Source organism: Bactrocera dorsalis, unplaced genomic scaffold (assembly GCF_023373825.1).
Source record: "Bactrocera dorsalis isolate Fly_Bdor unplaced genomic scaffold, ASM2337382v1 BdCtg142, whole genome shotgun sequence".
Classification (NCBI taxonomy): domain Eukaryota; kingdom Metazoa; phylum Arthropoda; class Insecta; order Diptera; family Tephritidae; genus Bactrocera; species Bactrocera dorsalis.
In genome coordinates this window covers 6,940-21,232 of record NW_026038193.1, presented here as the reverse complement: position 1 = coordinate 21,232, position 14,293 = coordinate 6,940, and the positions used below count along the sequence as shown (strand labels likewise).

Genomic DNA, 14,293 nt, shown 5'->3' with positions numbered 1-14,293 from the left:
GGTTTTGAATTGGCAAGTGATCAAGTATATATGTGTTGCAGCATCATTGTTAGCATTGCATTGCCAGCGTGTCTTCGCTTGAATAGCTACTATAGAGAAGAAATAAAAATAAAAGCCTCAAGATGTCAACCATGACATTATAAGCGACATATAGGTGCTAAATTAATGTACGTATTCATCCCATAAATGGGAGGCAAGTACAACTGTCTCCGTTCTTAACTGGAAACTTCAATATATTAAGTAGTCAGTGAGATCGTATTGTTTCACATCTGTATGTGAAAGGAATTACAGAGCATACATATACTAACTTTGCATTAGCCTTTTATTTTAAGTGGTTAAATACTGGACTTCGATTCCAATTCTGATCACAGCGAATGTAACAGGATTAAATTGCTGATAGTTTTTCCAACCTGAAAATACTTCCTCTGAAATCGAGTTAAAAATTTTACAAGTCGCAGTGGCTTCAACCTAAATCAGATTTAAGCGCCGATTCTTTATAAATGTTTGCTTATGAATATATTAATATCATTTGCTTCAGCTGTCTTGTCTATAGGTTTATTTCTCTTTTGAATAAACAATAAATTACATATCGTCTCTGTGCAAACAAATAAAGTTGTGTGTGTAACTGTAACGGCGAAATGCGGACAAGGGTGTGTTGATAAAATATTTTTATTTTGAAATAATTTTGTATCGAAAATTGCAGTTTAAAGCAATTCCGAACAATTGACCGTGAAAATTGTGTAATAATGATTTATCTTCACAAATAGGTATAATTAACTTTTCTCGCTAAATAAATATGTGCATGTACCAAGAAATGCTTAAAAAGATCATTTTATTAAAAGTACGAACATATGTATAATTTAGGTGAAAGTTATAATATTGTGATTGACTGAATTTCGTGGGAATTAATTGTAGCAAAATAAACTACATATACTTACATAATATAAGTACATACATATATGCAATATTTAACTGAATGTTTTTATTCTTATACGTAGTGAAGTGCTGACAAGCCTTTTTTTGGAAATGCGTAAAGTTATAAAATGTATTAAAGTTGAAAAGCTGTAAAACTTTAATAGTTACTAAGTGTGTTTATTGACAAAAACAAAGAAAAAAAATAATAATAATAAACAAAACTAAATAAATACATACATATATCAATATTTAAGAGTTCCAAATAAAATCCGTGTTTTAATGCTGCTAATAGTTTGCAATTTGTATTTATATTCCTTTCAGATTGGTTACATTTTGTTTTTTGAAAATAACATGGCAGTTTGTAGAAATTTAATCTAAATATTCCAGAGTATAACCGGAGGACCGGCTAAGGTTTGGAACTCCTTCCTTTTCTCGAATAGATAAATAAATTTTCTTGCGGCAACATGTTTACAATAATGGCACGCTCTCTTAAACCTAAATCACCGCCAATACCACCGGGTGGTAGCAGAAAATCACAATCGGGATAACCTTTCGGCTGTTCGAACTCTACAAGGTTGGCGTTACTGTCGCTTAGAGCGCTCATTGACCACACAGCCAGATTTTTCGCTTTTCCGTGACGCGCCAAGACAAAGAACTGAAATTTTCAAAAATATATACAATTCATATATGGTCGTAAATATAGTATGTGCAGTAACAATTTATGTTACACAAACCTCTTTTTTATCGTTTATCAAGTACCCGATGATAAGTGCCCAATGAGCTTTGTGCCCGTATTTTAGGCAAGGCGAATGGTTGTAGTCAGGATCGTATCTATATATATATATTTGTTAAAGCATATTATCGTGTGTTAAGGAAAACATTATTTTGCTGATTTTTGTCAATATAGAAATAATGAATAAAATACATTTGTAATTGTTGACTGTTAAGCACATATTTACTTTATTTAATTATACCATTACATTCTACGCTTTAAACATTTGCTTTAGCCTACTCTCATGGGAGGTGATACCAATATCACACCATCTCCTCGCACAAAAAGCATTGGAATAGTTCGTTTTGTGGTTTTATATACTTCTTCATAAGTCTCTTCATCAATTTCTACAGTAGTTACTGTTTCTTCAGCGTCGCCTAACACCATGTTCAAATGTTGATCAAACGCCTACAAAATACAAGATAGTTGTTATATTAAAATATAGTTTTGAATTGCAAAGCCGAACACTATGCCCATCTACATTTCCAGATTACCTAGCTTTTTACAAATCAGGCAATAATTGACATAAACGAAGTTTCTACATTTTATTTATAATTTAAACTGTTTAAATATAAATATTGCTTCACTTGTGTATTTAGATGCTTGTTTCTGAGCTTCTGGCAAATCGGTTTCGGCACTTAGCTCGTGTGGGTCTTTTTGGAATATTTATACTTGTGACTATGGTTTTTACTTCTACTTACATGAAGACGTCCTCGTAATTCGCGTTCATTTCGCATCTTTACGTACACTTTTTCATCCAAGCTCAGTCTAATCAAGTCGAGCGGCTCCTTGACCGGCAACACCTGAATCTGATGGGCGACACAAGAAAGTAAGCGAAATGTGAAATGAAATAATCTTTAATGACTTACTTGCTCCTCTTCGGTTGCCATTTTATAAATGTTACTTTTAAAGAATTAAAGTATTGTAGATTAAATTTGAACTAAATAAAATGTAAGCACACCAAATAAAGCAACTTAAGAAACGCGCAAATGTCAAATCAAGAATAAATTATATATAAATTTATCTATGCGTCAAATGGACCTTTTGGAATGTCAATTCAACTGTCAGAAGTTGACACAAATCAGCTGTTTAATAAAAGCTGATCGGTCAAATGCATCGGTTGAATTTATTTAGCGAAAACATTCCGGTATCAACTAGGGATAATTCGCAGTTTTATTTTACCAAAACACATTTGAACGATCAATATGTTAAATATCTATATATATATATATTTTGTTTTTTTGAAAAAGGTCATTAATCCGTACGCGCACGACACATCGTTCATACTCGAACACATTCCACATTTAGAATGTGTACATTTTAAGACTCTTATGTAAAGGATACGGTACAAAAATGCAAGCACCCGCCTGCAATGCTGATCTGACCTTGACACAGTCAAGTGGGCCTTGGTGTAACTCGCAATGCGCTATCGCCCTCGTGTGGCGTTCATTGGCCGACATATCATTCGTTGTGGCTTTTGTTGTTTTTATCACTTCGGCTATAGAAGTATTTGCCGATTTTAGAGTATCACGTATAAGTTGAAATAAATTTTGTGCACTGAACATTTCGCCATTGTTTGTATAGTGAAGATTCCTAGCAATCTGTAAAAGTTCGCTAGGGTTTGGTGCGCCATTCAAAAGCATGCTCAACGCAGTTAGACCACAGGTGGGCCCTTCTTGTAGAATAGTGGTCACTTTGTGAAGCTGACAATGTTGCGGAGCACTGTCCTCACATACCCGTGCCAGGAAACACGCTTTTTGTAACTCGGGATATTCCAGTGCCCAGATACATGTTGGCAGTTGTTGTTGTTTGGGCGGCGGCAGATATTTCTTGGCAATGTTTGACGGATGTAGAGCTGGTGGCGATGGCGTGGCAGGCAAGGTTTTCGACATTAGGCTTTTCTGTTTTCTAGTGATTATATAATAGCGATGACCTTACACACAAACATAAACGCGCAGTTGTGTATTTATGCACCGTATTTTTAGCACTACCTCATATTTGTTCGTTCACGCTCTAGCGGTTACTCACTTTTCCCACGGCCTACATTCGTGTCGGATCAATCAGAGAACGTCCATAACAACACGCAAGCAAAACGATTTTTGTTCAATTATTTCTGTGTGAGAATTTCGTAAATATTTACGAATTTAGGGTGAAAGAAATGACAAAAATTCAGTGCGCCACCTGTGAGGTGGAACAAATAATACAGAACTAACGGAGCGAATTGTAACAAGAAAGAAATGTGAAACGCTTTTATTATTTGAATTTTAAACTTTTTATTTATGTTTCTAAAAAAATACAAAACTTATAAACAATAAATTATTTGGTTGCTGAATTTGAATTATAAAACTAGTTGGCTGTTCTGCAATTAAACTTATTACTAATTTCTCTTTCTTCTAGAGGAGGGCGATTTTCTTTTCGAGCTCCGCCATAAATTCATTATATGAGTCTTAAGTGTGGTGTTCTCGCTGGGCCGTGATGTAGTGTTGGGAAGTAAAAGTTCGCTGGAGCTGGAGCTATGGGATTCCACAGAGAAAACCTCTAGTGAAGGCGTTTGGTCAGGAACGCCGGGTAGGCTTTCGTTTTTCTGACTTTCCGCTGCTTTTACTGATAAGAATTCGAGAATTTTCCGTGTGTGCCTAGGAAAGTAGTCTTCATTTTGATTCACTGCGGTTACTTTGATGTAATTATCTTGGCCCGATTGAATATTTTTTAAGACATTTTTGCACTCTCCTTTGCCTAGTATCTTCCAGTCTACAAAATGATAAAACTCGTAGTTAGATATTTGCATACATACATATGTACATATGTGAATCAATTTGAGTGTAAACGAAATGGTAGTACACAACGAATCGGTGAGCTTGAAGGTCAGCCTGTTAAGTTTAGTATCAAGTGAAGGGTCAGTGAATGAAAAGACAAATATACATAAAATAGAGTTTAAATTTTGAATTTTGGAACCCTCTGACTCAATTAACCTATTGATTCCATAAAATCGATTTCGTTATTTTTATTGTTTGCAATATAATACTCACTGTTGTAATTATTTCGACAAATAGCGTGATCCAGATGGCATTGGTTGATTATGGTGTAATTAACACCATTGCGTGAGATACATATGGGATCATAGTCTGTAGTACAATTCAAGACACATCTACGGCATTTGCCCTCGTTAACCACAACCCAAGCTGTTGAACGAATATTAAAAACAAAGTCGTTAAATTAGTTACGGTATTTCGTCCGTAGGAAAAAAGAAATGCTTCACTGAAGAATCTACTGCCCAGCCCTGCATTCTTTTTGTATCAGAGCAAATATCACTCAATACTCACATTCATTTAAAATGATATTTCTCAGTAAAAGCTCGCATATATTGTCAAACTTATGCAGCGAGTTCTGCGATGAACTCCCACAAACGGGACCAGCGCCAAATTTACAGACCGACACACGATCATTCACCACTGGCAGGATGCGTATATTGTGTGGCGTTGCGTCCAAGGACGACTGTTCGCTATGCCGCCCCCCGAAAGGCTGGTTGTACTGCAACATGCTTCTCATTTGTCCTCCATGTGAGCTGAAAACATCCTCATTCATATAGTTGGTGTTTTCGATATTTGGTGTCCATATGACATCACTGTTCAATTGCGGCTCGGGTGCGTTCAGTTGGAATGTAACAGTCGCACTGCCCACCGTGCTGCGCTTGCTAATCGCATTTTTGTGTGTTTCGGAACTCGCATAGTCTTCTGCGCAAACGCCCTCCGAGAAAATTTTCCAGTCTGTGAAAAGGATTAACGGATTTTAGTCGTCAGCTACTCTAGGCCGGTATACTTAGTACTTATTTTGTGTGTGTATGTGTCTTCTTCATACCTTTGTTAAATCTTACGTTCTCGGCATTCACAAGACATTCGTTGATAAATGTCGCCTTGACGCCAAAGAGTTCAGCGCAGACCGGGTTAAATACCTTGGGGCATGGTATGGACTTGCTCATCTTCCCTTCTCTAACATCTTGTCCGTGTTTTATTTTTTTCATTTTAGTAAAGGACTTTCCTTTAGATGCTTTGAGCGGAGTAGCTTCGGTGGTTGGAGCTGGCAAAGTAGGGGCTGGACTCCTCAGCGACTGGACACAAGCATCATCGGAGATCAATTGCCAATCTGAAATATGGAAAAATTTCGAAATTTTGTTTAGAGATTCCCGAGTTCATACAAATGGAGTCAAACCCAAATAGGTACTTTACAATTACCCTAAGTTATGGATCGGTTTGATTGCGACTGTGAAAAAGTATAATTTATTCTGCGTTTAACCCGACGCGATTTTGTATCGTCAATCGAGCGCAGACTTGAACCCTTTAAGGGCTTTGTGCCCAATAAAAAAGAATAAGCGGTACTATGTAGATAAGAGAAAGCATACTAGTCATACAAGGACCTGCGTCCGCGCTCCGTCCATGGATTTTGTAACCACTTGTATATAATATATATAGAGATTGTACAGTTCTGCTGCACAATTGCCTAGTTAAACTCTTAAAGACAAATAGGAGCTCACCATTGTCGTTGACGCATACATCGCGCGCCATGTCACAGAGTCCACCAAAGCGCCGAACTTCGCCACTGTTTACATTTCGGGCACAAATCGCCTGCTCGTTGCCTTCGCAAATTATAAGGCCGCAACTCGGCCGGCAGAATCCCAACGCAATTTCCCTAAAAACTTTTCGCATAAAATATTAAAAATTAAAAGTACAACAAAAATTGAAATATTTAGACTGAACGGAAAATGAGAAAACGAGAAAAAAAAGAAAAAGTACAGAAGTGACTACAATGCAAGCAATTTCGGAAACTAGTACATTAATCGCGCGACACAGTGGCACATAAAGTTCGTGTTGCACAGGTGGGTGGAACTCACCGGGGCTCGCATCCCCTGCGTCCGAGTGGTGGCGCTCACGGTTGGCTTGCCTCAGCAAACATTCACTGCCAAAGAGCACATAGTCCACACCGTTCGCCGTGGCACAAACGGGCCGCCATTTAGGGTTGTCTTCGTCGCCGCAGTTTGTCAACGCTGTGTCCATCAATGCTGGCGGTGGAGGTGGTGCTTGAAGCGGCGACTGCTCGCTGGATGCTGAGGCTCTGCTGCTGCTGACCGTGGCCGCACTCATCAGTTGGGTGAGCAGTAGCCAAAAGTGAATTGCGGCGTAGGCGACGCGTTGGCCTGGGGGCACGTGTAGTAAGCCATGCGATGCCAGCATTGTCTCCTCTGGGTATTATGTTGGAGCGCTAAAGCAGTGCTGTAACTGTGTTATGTGTTGTAACAGTATCGAGCGTGTGGCGACAAATATAAAACCGCGTATGGCAGCGGTTAGAATTCAATGGTTTGGCGTTGCACGTCTGTGCTGCAATGGCTTTAGGTTTCGCCTTGACTAATCGTCAGATGCTGCGACCGTAATGGTTTTATATGCACTCCGCAGCCACAATGAGGTAGCCAGCTGTATCGCACGTTCCCAACTGTCGCTTGAACTTTTCATATCAAATTTTCACGTGCTGAGATTGTGCCGCGTCGCACCCCTCCAGCGACCCGAGAGTCACAAACCAGCTGCTATGGCGGGTGCGTGCAATTCTTTTCGGTCTCGCATTTCTGCAGAAGGTGCTCGCGCACAGCCAGCGGCCATTAATTTTCCAAACTTGTGCTGCTCGCTCGCATGCAATTGCGTCGCCGTGTGCATGCATAGCGCCAACCGCATCGTAAATGCTACTTATGTATTTTGCTGGGTCAGGTGTTGTGGCGATAATTGTGTTGATTCCATATTTTCTTGTCTGCTGCGCACAAATGCGCCATTTCGCATTTCGCTTTGCTTTGGCGTTGTCGCGTTGGTGCTTTATCGCTGCGGTGCTTGGCGGCGATGTTGTCGGTGGCTACGTGATTTTTTTGACATTTTTGCGCCGCAAGATGTTGGCTGGCGCGGCTGACGGCGGGTGCCGTTTAGTGGCGTTATTTATCGCTGAAAATGCTCGCTTGATGTTCCCAATGCATCTTCAGCGAGTTATTCATTCATAAAACTCTTATCTGCACACGATTTGGTCCACTTGATAAGTTTGTGGAGAAATTTGCACAAATCGTTTCAACTGCTGCGAACGAATTAGAGCTGGCAAAGTCACTGACATTTGGGTAGTCGAATGGTTATCAGCTAGTTCCAGAAGTGTGCTCCAATATTTATCTTTGTATGAATAAAACAAACTATTCAAAACTCATGAACGACTAAAGCGATTTTGACAATTCCTGACTTGTTGAAATGCGTTTTTATTCTTCTTCTTTCTTTTTTCTAAGGGCAAACCTTTCATCATAGAAAGATATGTGATCCAACAACGAGTTGAAATTATTAAAATTTACTACCAAAATTCAGGAGTCAGTGGCTTGAATTTTTAGAACGCTTTCTCCAATTTCTGGGCACCATCGTCCTGTCAGATCAACAATTGAGCGTCAAGTGAACATATTTGAATCCACAGGCACAGTACAAAATGTTCCCGTGCCAGTGAGACAAAGAAGTGCCCTTAGAGTCTAGAATATTGCTACTGCTAGCGCATCAATTGAGAAAGACTCAAATCAGACTTGCACACGTTTCAAGCGTTGGGAATCTCTCTGATGTAGTTGTGGGGAATTTTGCGAAAAAGATCGTGGCCTACATCCTTACAGGATCAAAAAGCCGCTTGGCTACCGGAATCGTCGTATGTTTGTGAATTGGGAATTGAACAACTTAAAATTAATGTTCTGTATTTTCATTGAAAAATCATCTTCAGCGATGAAGCTTATTTCTGGCTGAATGGCTTTGTCAATAAGCAAAATATGCGTTATTGGTCAGGCAGCAAACCACACGTACTCCATGAATCACCATTGCATCCCGAAAAAATTACATTTGGTGTGGTCATTGGACCGTACTGCTTCCATCATGATCAATACCGGCACATTACTGTGAATGGTAATCGCTACCGCTCAATGATAACCGAATATTCTTGGCCCTAACAAGATATTTTGGTTCTAACAGGACGGCGCCGCAAGCCACACAGCGAATGTCACAATCGATTTATTGAAAACCAAGTATGGTGAACGTGTTACCTCACGAAATGGCCCAGTTAATTGGCCGCCTCGGTCGTGTGATTTGACGCCATTAGACTATTTCTGTGGGGCTCTGTCAAGTCTATGGTCTATGCCAAAAAGCCAGTGACGATTGATAAACTTCATACGTTTTTGTCTTATTTCAAAGCAACTTTTGTAGCGTTCTTATTGAAAAACCCGTTACAACATTAATGGTGCCCTGCGTATAAATTGCAGAGAGTCTGGCTACTGTATAAGGTGACACGGTTACGGTTTTTTGCGATTAAGCCTTTCATTCCATTTACTTTGAGCGATAAGAGCTCTGGCTTCAGTGTTCACATGGTCAGAAAGTCTTATGAGACTTTGCATATTTGTTGATTGATGCGGCAACTGAGTTAATTCTGACATCGCGTTCAAGATCGCGTCTGCGAACATATCAAGACGCATCCTAAAATTTTGTTTTGGAATCGCTGGATTTGTGCGACAGTGCTAGGGCTTGAGCAGCTCCAAAGTTGTATCCTATAATTCCAAACTGGTTTGAACACCTGCTTGTAAACAAGAATTTTGTTATCGATCCGAAGAAACCAAAAGAATATTACAATATCTTAAAATCATATATTGTAATATTCTTTTGGTAGAAGCATCTTAGTTTTGTTTAAGAGTCCATTATGACAAACTATATCAAAAGTTTTAGAAACGTCGAGGAAGATTCCGAGAAAACTTTTTTTTTTCAAAGGGACTTTCAATGATTATTCTATGTACTTGGTCAATAGTCGAGTGTTTTTTCGAAAGCCAAACTGATGTACCCGTATCAACTCATCATCCTCTCTTCAATTATGTTTCAAGTTCAAAATGAAAGTAATGTTTCGTGTTTGTAAACGGACAAAAAGGCTAATTCTCAAACAAATTATTTTTTAAATTTTATAAAATTTATTTACAAAATAAAAATATAATTCAAACGTTTTATGATTTTATATTTTATTTTTTAGATTTTATATTTTTTAACCATTACTTGCAACTCTGATATATGTTCATACATAGAAATGTGTGAGACTGGATATTATCAAATGAAATCAATTTCAATCAACAAATGAAGTCACAAGACGCCATTGTTTCGTATTCCGCCTAAAGCAAACTCAAATCGGATAGTTCGAAGGATTAAATGGGTTTTCAATAAAAACTCAAGCCGAAATTACTTGAGGGATATTTTCTGATGTTTGAGTGAGGGCGGTGCAGTTACAATTTGATTCATATTATTTTTCATGTGTTAAAACGTAGTCTCGCCGATCATTGGCCGCATAGATAAAGCAGCAAAGGCTCTTCATCGATCATGGAATAATTTTTGTCAACTCAATAGCTTCTGAGACAGAAAAGAAATCTAAAGCTAAGTTAAACTTTTCAGGCATTCATACGCTAGTAGTGACATACTTCTCACGGGCGGAGCGGACTGAAAGAGGATGTTACATGTTTAGGGACTAGCCGACGGTATCATAAATTAACTCAGACTACATTCTTCCTAGATAATAAGCTATATATTTGATATTATGTAGCTTGGTAAGTCTCACTTATCTCCAAGAGGTAGAATTTCCGGATGTTCCTCAATATTTCTCACTTTAATTGTGAGATCAAGCATTTTAAATCCAGGTATTCTTGTTTGTTCTTCAACATTTCCAACCAACAGCAACTGCCCTTGGTTAGAATATTGCTACACATCTTTCTGATTTCATGACTAACCGTTAAAAGTTGGATAACTGTAGTTGCAGCGTCACTATCTACCAATGAATTATATAACTTTTCCTCTGAAAATATATGATTGTTTGTGTGGCATAACGGTTTATCGATTGAAACAATAAAAGTTTGAATAGTTTGCTTTACTTCTTTCTCCATGTGCCCACTTGCCAACTTTTGATCGATCTCCTCTAAGCGGATGGAGACCATGGAATCGCTCACGTTGACACTCAGCAACTTCGAACTTTCCCTTGTTTTAAACAATAATAATTTTGAAAAGATAAAATGTGCGATAAACATTGAAGAGATTATAAAAACAAAAATGAAAATATAAATAAATAAGCGACGGCGAATCACGTTCTCTGCCATTCACATTTTGTTATGGATTTGTTGTGTGTGATTTGCAGTCATTGCTGCGAAAGTTTCGTGTTTTACTTGAACGCTCACGACATATTTATGACATATTTATTTTGTTTTAACTTGTTTCTTGTCTTTATTTCAGCTGAGAGTGCATGCCAATGCCAGCAATTGAAGCGGGTGTGGCTTTTCGTCTTTCTGGCAGTTAAAACTTGTCTAACAAAGGAGCATATTGGGAGGTGTGATTAACTACACGAGTTAAGGTTTCATAATATTTGACACTAATATTCTCAGTACTATTCAAAGCTAGGTGTGCAGCCGGTAACAAAATCCTGTTTTCATACTTCGGCCACAGGGCGTATACGCAACGTTTGGTTAGCGAAAAATATAGCGTCCTGAAACGAAATGTTGAACGCTGTATTCTGGCATGGAACGGCTAAGCAATGGTCTAGGGCGCAATCTTTTGCATTTCGGAAAAAAACTGTAAACGCTTTCACCTAGAAGAAAATAGGCGTTTGTTTTGACAGCGGAGCTTTTTTCAACCAGTCACCAGATTTTTGCGATTTTCATTTTATTTTCTCAGAAGTTTTCTCCATGCAACAATTTAACAACAACAACAGAGTGTAGACGCTCTATTCGTAGGACAACTTTTGTAATTTGTATACAAGCACTCATATTTCATTATGCTGTTGTCTCTCGTCGTCCTCGCGTCTTCTTGCCTGCTCTGCTACTTCGTTGTGTTGTGAAAAATTGTATTAGGAAGCAAATGTGTCTAACTTTTGCATTTGCTGGCTGTTATTGCCGACGACATTGTTGTTGATGCGAATGTACCGAGCAACGCAATGACGCTGGTCATTTAATAATAATCATCGCAGCATTGTTGTTGCAGCCGTTGCGCCACGTCGCTTTGTTGCCGAGCCAAGAGCTGTTGCTCACTTTGCTGATGACATTCACTTAAGCGCAAAACAAAATGTTGAATGCAGCAAACTATTTCCGTCGTCGCATCACTGCTCTTTTGCAGCTGCAAACTTTACGCTGTCACATTGCCCGAACATTCGCATTTGTCTCGCCACCTCCCCGCCTCCCCACCTTCGCTCGCGCACTTATTCCATTCAAAGAAGCTTGAACTCCGTATGAAAGTCCTGCGTAGCCAGGGCGCGGCGCTGGAAAAGTTGGACACTGGCGTTTTCATTTTATTCTATAATCATTTCGCTTCGCCCGAAGACGACTCATAAATTCTGCCAAACTATAAGTGACATCGCCTGGGTCGTTCCGCGCGGCATGGCCGTTGGCGTGGGCGGAGGGGGGGCTACTGCAGCTGCCGTGGCATGCAATGTTGGCGGAAGTGCGCGCATGTGGCTCAGCTGCTGCAACAACAACAACTGGCAGTTGGCTTCTGGTGCGACAACAACAACGCGTTGGCGGGCTTGTGACGCAAAAGAGTAGCGAGCGGCGGGCGGCCAGCAGCGAGTAGATGACGTGGGGTTAAATAAACTAATTAAGACAAGTTTGCCGTTATGCGCCATTACTGTTGCACCAGGATGTGTGTGTTCAACCGTTGTTGGGGGTGTTCGCGGGCGACTGTGCATTTTAATCTGCATAGTGCGCGGAGGGTGTCCTCGTTGTAATGTACCTTGTAAAAATCAAAATTCCTCTTTTTTCGCAATGGAAGACGGACAGTTTCGCAGTGTTTCAGTGGATGGCCACTTCGCTCGAATTTCATTGAACACTTTTTACCCTTATGCCATGAAAATCTATTAAAACACTATTACTTGGCTTTCATTGAATTACAATATGCCATTTTTTACTGAAGATTTTATACTGACATTTGCTTTTAATGGACCGTACAACCGAGTTACTCACCGCAGCATCAAAAACTTTACCCATTTTGACGAGGTTGACAGTTAAAAAGTAGCACGGCATAAAATTGTAGCGAAGCTGATGTGAGACACTTCTAGACTTCGACAAAATTTAAAGTATATTTCACAGTGCAGGCGAATTTAGTTCACTTAACGGTTATTTGTAACATTTAAATCAGATATAGGGGAAGCCATATATCCAAATGTTCCATTACAGAAGGCTATGATAAGGCTCAATGCATAAATTGAACAAAGGGAGTACTTTTACGAGAAGCTTGATGCCTTGAAAACTATTCGACCCAATTTGGTTCATAACATATCCCCCTAAGTCCTCTTGCCGCGGCTTGAAAGCCAGGCAATCACAAATATATAGTGTCAATTATTCAAAACCGGCCCAGGCCTTTACCTAGTTCTCATCTCTGTGGAATTAATGGGTAATCCATTTCTATGTTCCGTACTTTTTTAAAGAAAAACACAGAAACTTTGATGATAAATGTTTATTATCATTCGAAAGATCATTCCTTGACATTGATGTTTTGAAGATTATCTTTTTGAAATATTGTTCGTGGCTTCGTCTCAGATGATCCGTTGTATCCGATTTTCAAGACTCGTTCGAACATTTCATCTTGTAACTGGTGACTGACACCCGTGATATTTTGTTCCAAGGCCTGAATCGAAGCGGGATTGTCAGCATAGACTTAAGGCTTTACATATCCTCACAGGAAAAAGTCTAACTGTATTATATCACATGATCTTGGTGGCCAATCGACCGGCCAAAAAGATCACCAGCTTCAATTTTAGGCATCAAATAGTCGGTAATCATCGCGCGATAACGGTCGGTTACACCGGCCTAAAAACCACGGGAAACCTTCTTCTCAGTTACGGTTGCTATACTTACTTTCTTCACTACCTGTTGAACGTGACCTATTCGGTGGAATGTTATCCAATAATGAATGCTGGGTCTCAAGATGGTTGATCGTGTTGCAAATATAGCGTTCAGAAAGTCGATCGTGTTGCCCATAAGTTGAGCGAAGCGTGATCTGTCAAAAAAAGGCTTTAGAAAAAAGTACATCTACTAGGACCACCCATTATTACAGGCTTAACATAATAAAATCGCTGCTCTAATAATGATTTCCTCCAATTTGATAAAAAAAGCATAAAAAAGGGCCTTAAGCACTCTTCAACAATTACTGAAGAACTGCAGTTGTGGTAAAGGTTTTGACGCCTTAAAGCTAATTGGAAATTCCAATTTTTGTGGCCGACTAATGAGCTGCATTATTTGAAGTAGCAGCCTGGCAATAACGGCAGCTGTCTCGCGTGCAACGCAAAATTGCCTCGCATTATGCAACATATTAATGTGCTTTAATTAAGTTGTACATCAACAAAGGCACTCGAGCGCACGTTGAAACGCCCATGTGTGTGTAGCTGTTTATAAATAGGTGTGTGTGTGTGTGCCTGTCTGTGTATAGAACATGGCGACAATACATCGCTGATTGCTAGTAAAAACAAAAAAGCCGCTACATTTTATTACCACGGTGTTGCATGCAACGGTAGCTAATAAATGCACGCAGGCATGAACACACATGCACACAT

General features: G+C 39.4%; 3 protein-coding genes across 3 annotated transcripts; all 3 read right to left on the bottom strand.

Moving 5' to 3' along the window:
* Positions 1-1,189: 1,189 nt before the first annotated feature.
* Positions 1,190-3,745, bottom strand: LOC105232497 (UPF0692 protein CG33108). The gene is made up of 3 exons (XM_011214181.4): positions 3,032-3,745; positions 1,650-1,746; positions 1,190-1,570 (listed from the first exon to the last, which is right to left on the bottom strand). Exons 1-3 carry the CDS (start codon positions 3,577-3,579, stop codon positions 1,322-1,324), a joined length of 894 nt encoding a protein of 297 aa, XP_011212483.2. The 5' UTR covers positions 3,580-3,745; the 3' UTR covers positions 1,190-1,321.
* LOC105232496 (U6 snRNA-associated Sm-like protein LSm3) lies at positions 1,842-2,988 on the bottom strand. The gene is made up of 3 exons (XM_011214180.4): positions 2,557-2,988; positions 2,389-2,496; positions 1,842-2,095 (listed from the first exon to the last, which is right to left on the bottom strand). Exons 1-3 carry the CDS (start codon positions 2,575-2,577, stop codon positions 1,919-1,921), a joined length of 306 nt encoding a protein of 101 aa, XP_011212482.1. The 5' UTR covers positions 2,578-2,988; the 3' UTR covers positions 1,842-1,918.
* A 181-nt stretch (positions 3,746-3,926) lies between the features above and the next one.
* LOC105232495 (uncharacterized) lies at positions 3,927-7,789 on the bottom strand. The gene is made up of 6 exons (XM_049461833.1): positions 6,478-7,789; positions 6,219-6,393; positions 5,546-5,830; positions 5,011-5,454; positions 4,717-4,869; positions 3,927-4,438 (listed from the first exon to the last, which is right to left on the bottom strand). The coding sequence occupies exons 1-6, from the start codon at positions 6,913-6,915 to the stop codon at positions 4,065-4,067; spliced, it is 1,869 nt and encodes a 622-aa protein (XP_049317790.1). The 5' UTR covers positions 6,916-7,789; the 3' UTR covers positions 3,927-4,064.
* Positions 7,790-14,293: the final 6,504 nt, after the last annotated feature.

Bases quoted from the DNA above. Each gene is read 5' to 3' on its own strand.
- LOC105232496 (XM_011214180.4), bottom strand. From the start codon at position 2,577: ATGGCAACCGAAGAGGAGCAA. The intron at 2,497-2,556 runs GTAAGTCATTAA...GTCGCCCATCAG, and splicing joins TGGCAACCGAAGAGGAGCAA to ATTCAGGTGTTGCCGGTCAA. The intron at 2,096-2,388 runs GTAAGTAGAAGT...TGTATTTTGTAG, and splicing joins AATTACGAGGACGTCTTCAT to GCGTTTGATCAACATTTGAA.
- LOC105232497 (XM_011214181.4), bottom strand. From the start codon at position 3,579: ATGTCGAAAACCTTGCCTGCCACGCCATCGCCACCAGCTCTACATCCG. The intron at 1,747-3,031 runs GTATCCTTTACA...ATATATATATAG, and splicing joins GGTGCTTGCATTTTTGTACC to ATACGATCCTGACTACAACC. The intron at 1,571-1,649 runs GTTTGTGTAACA...TGAAAATTTCAG, and splicing joins TGATAAACGATAAAAAAGAG to TTCTTTGTCTTGGCGCGTCA.
- LOC105232495 (XM_049461833.1), bottom strand. From the start codon at position 6,915: ATGCTGGCATCGCATGGCTTACTACACGTGCCCCCAGGCCAACGCGTC. The intron at 6,394-6,477 runs GTACTTTTTCTT...AATTTTTAATAT, and splicing joins CTTGCATTGTAGTCACTTCT to TTTATGCGAAAAGTTTTTAG. The intron at 5,455-5,545 runs GTATGAAGAAGA...TCCTTTTCACAG, and splicing joins GAACGTAAGATTTAACAAAG to ACTGGAAAATTTTCTCGGAG.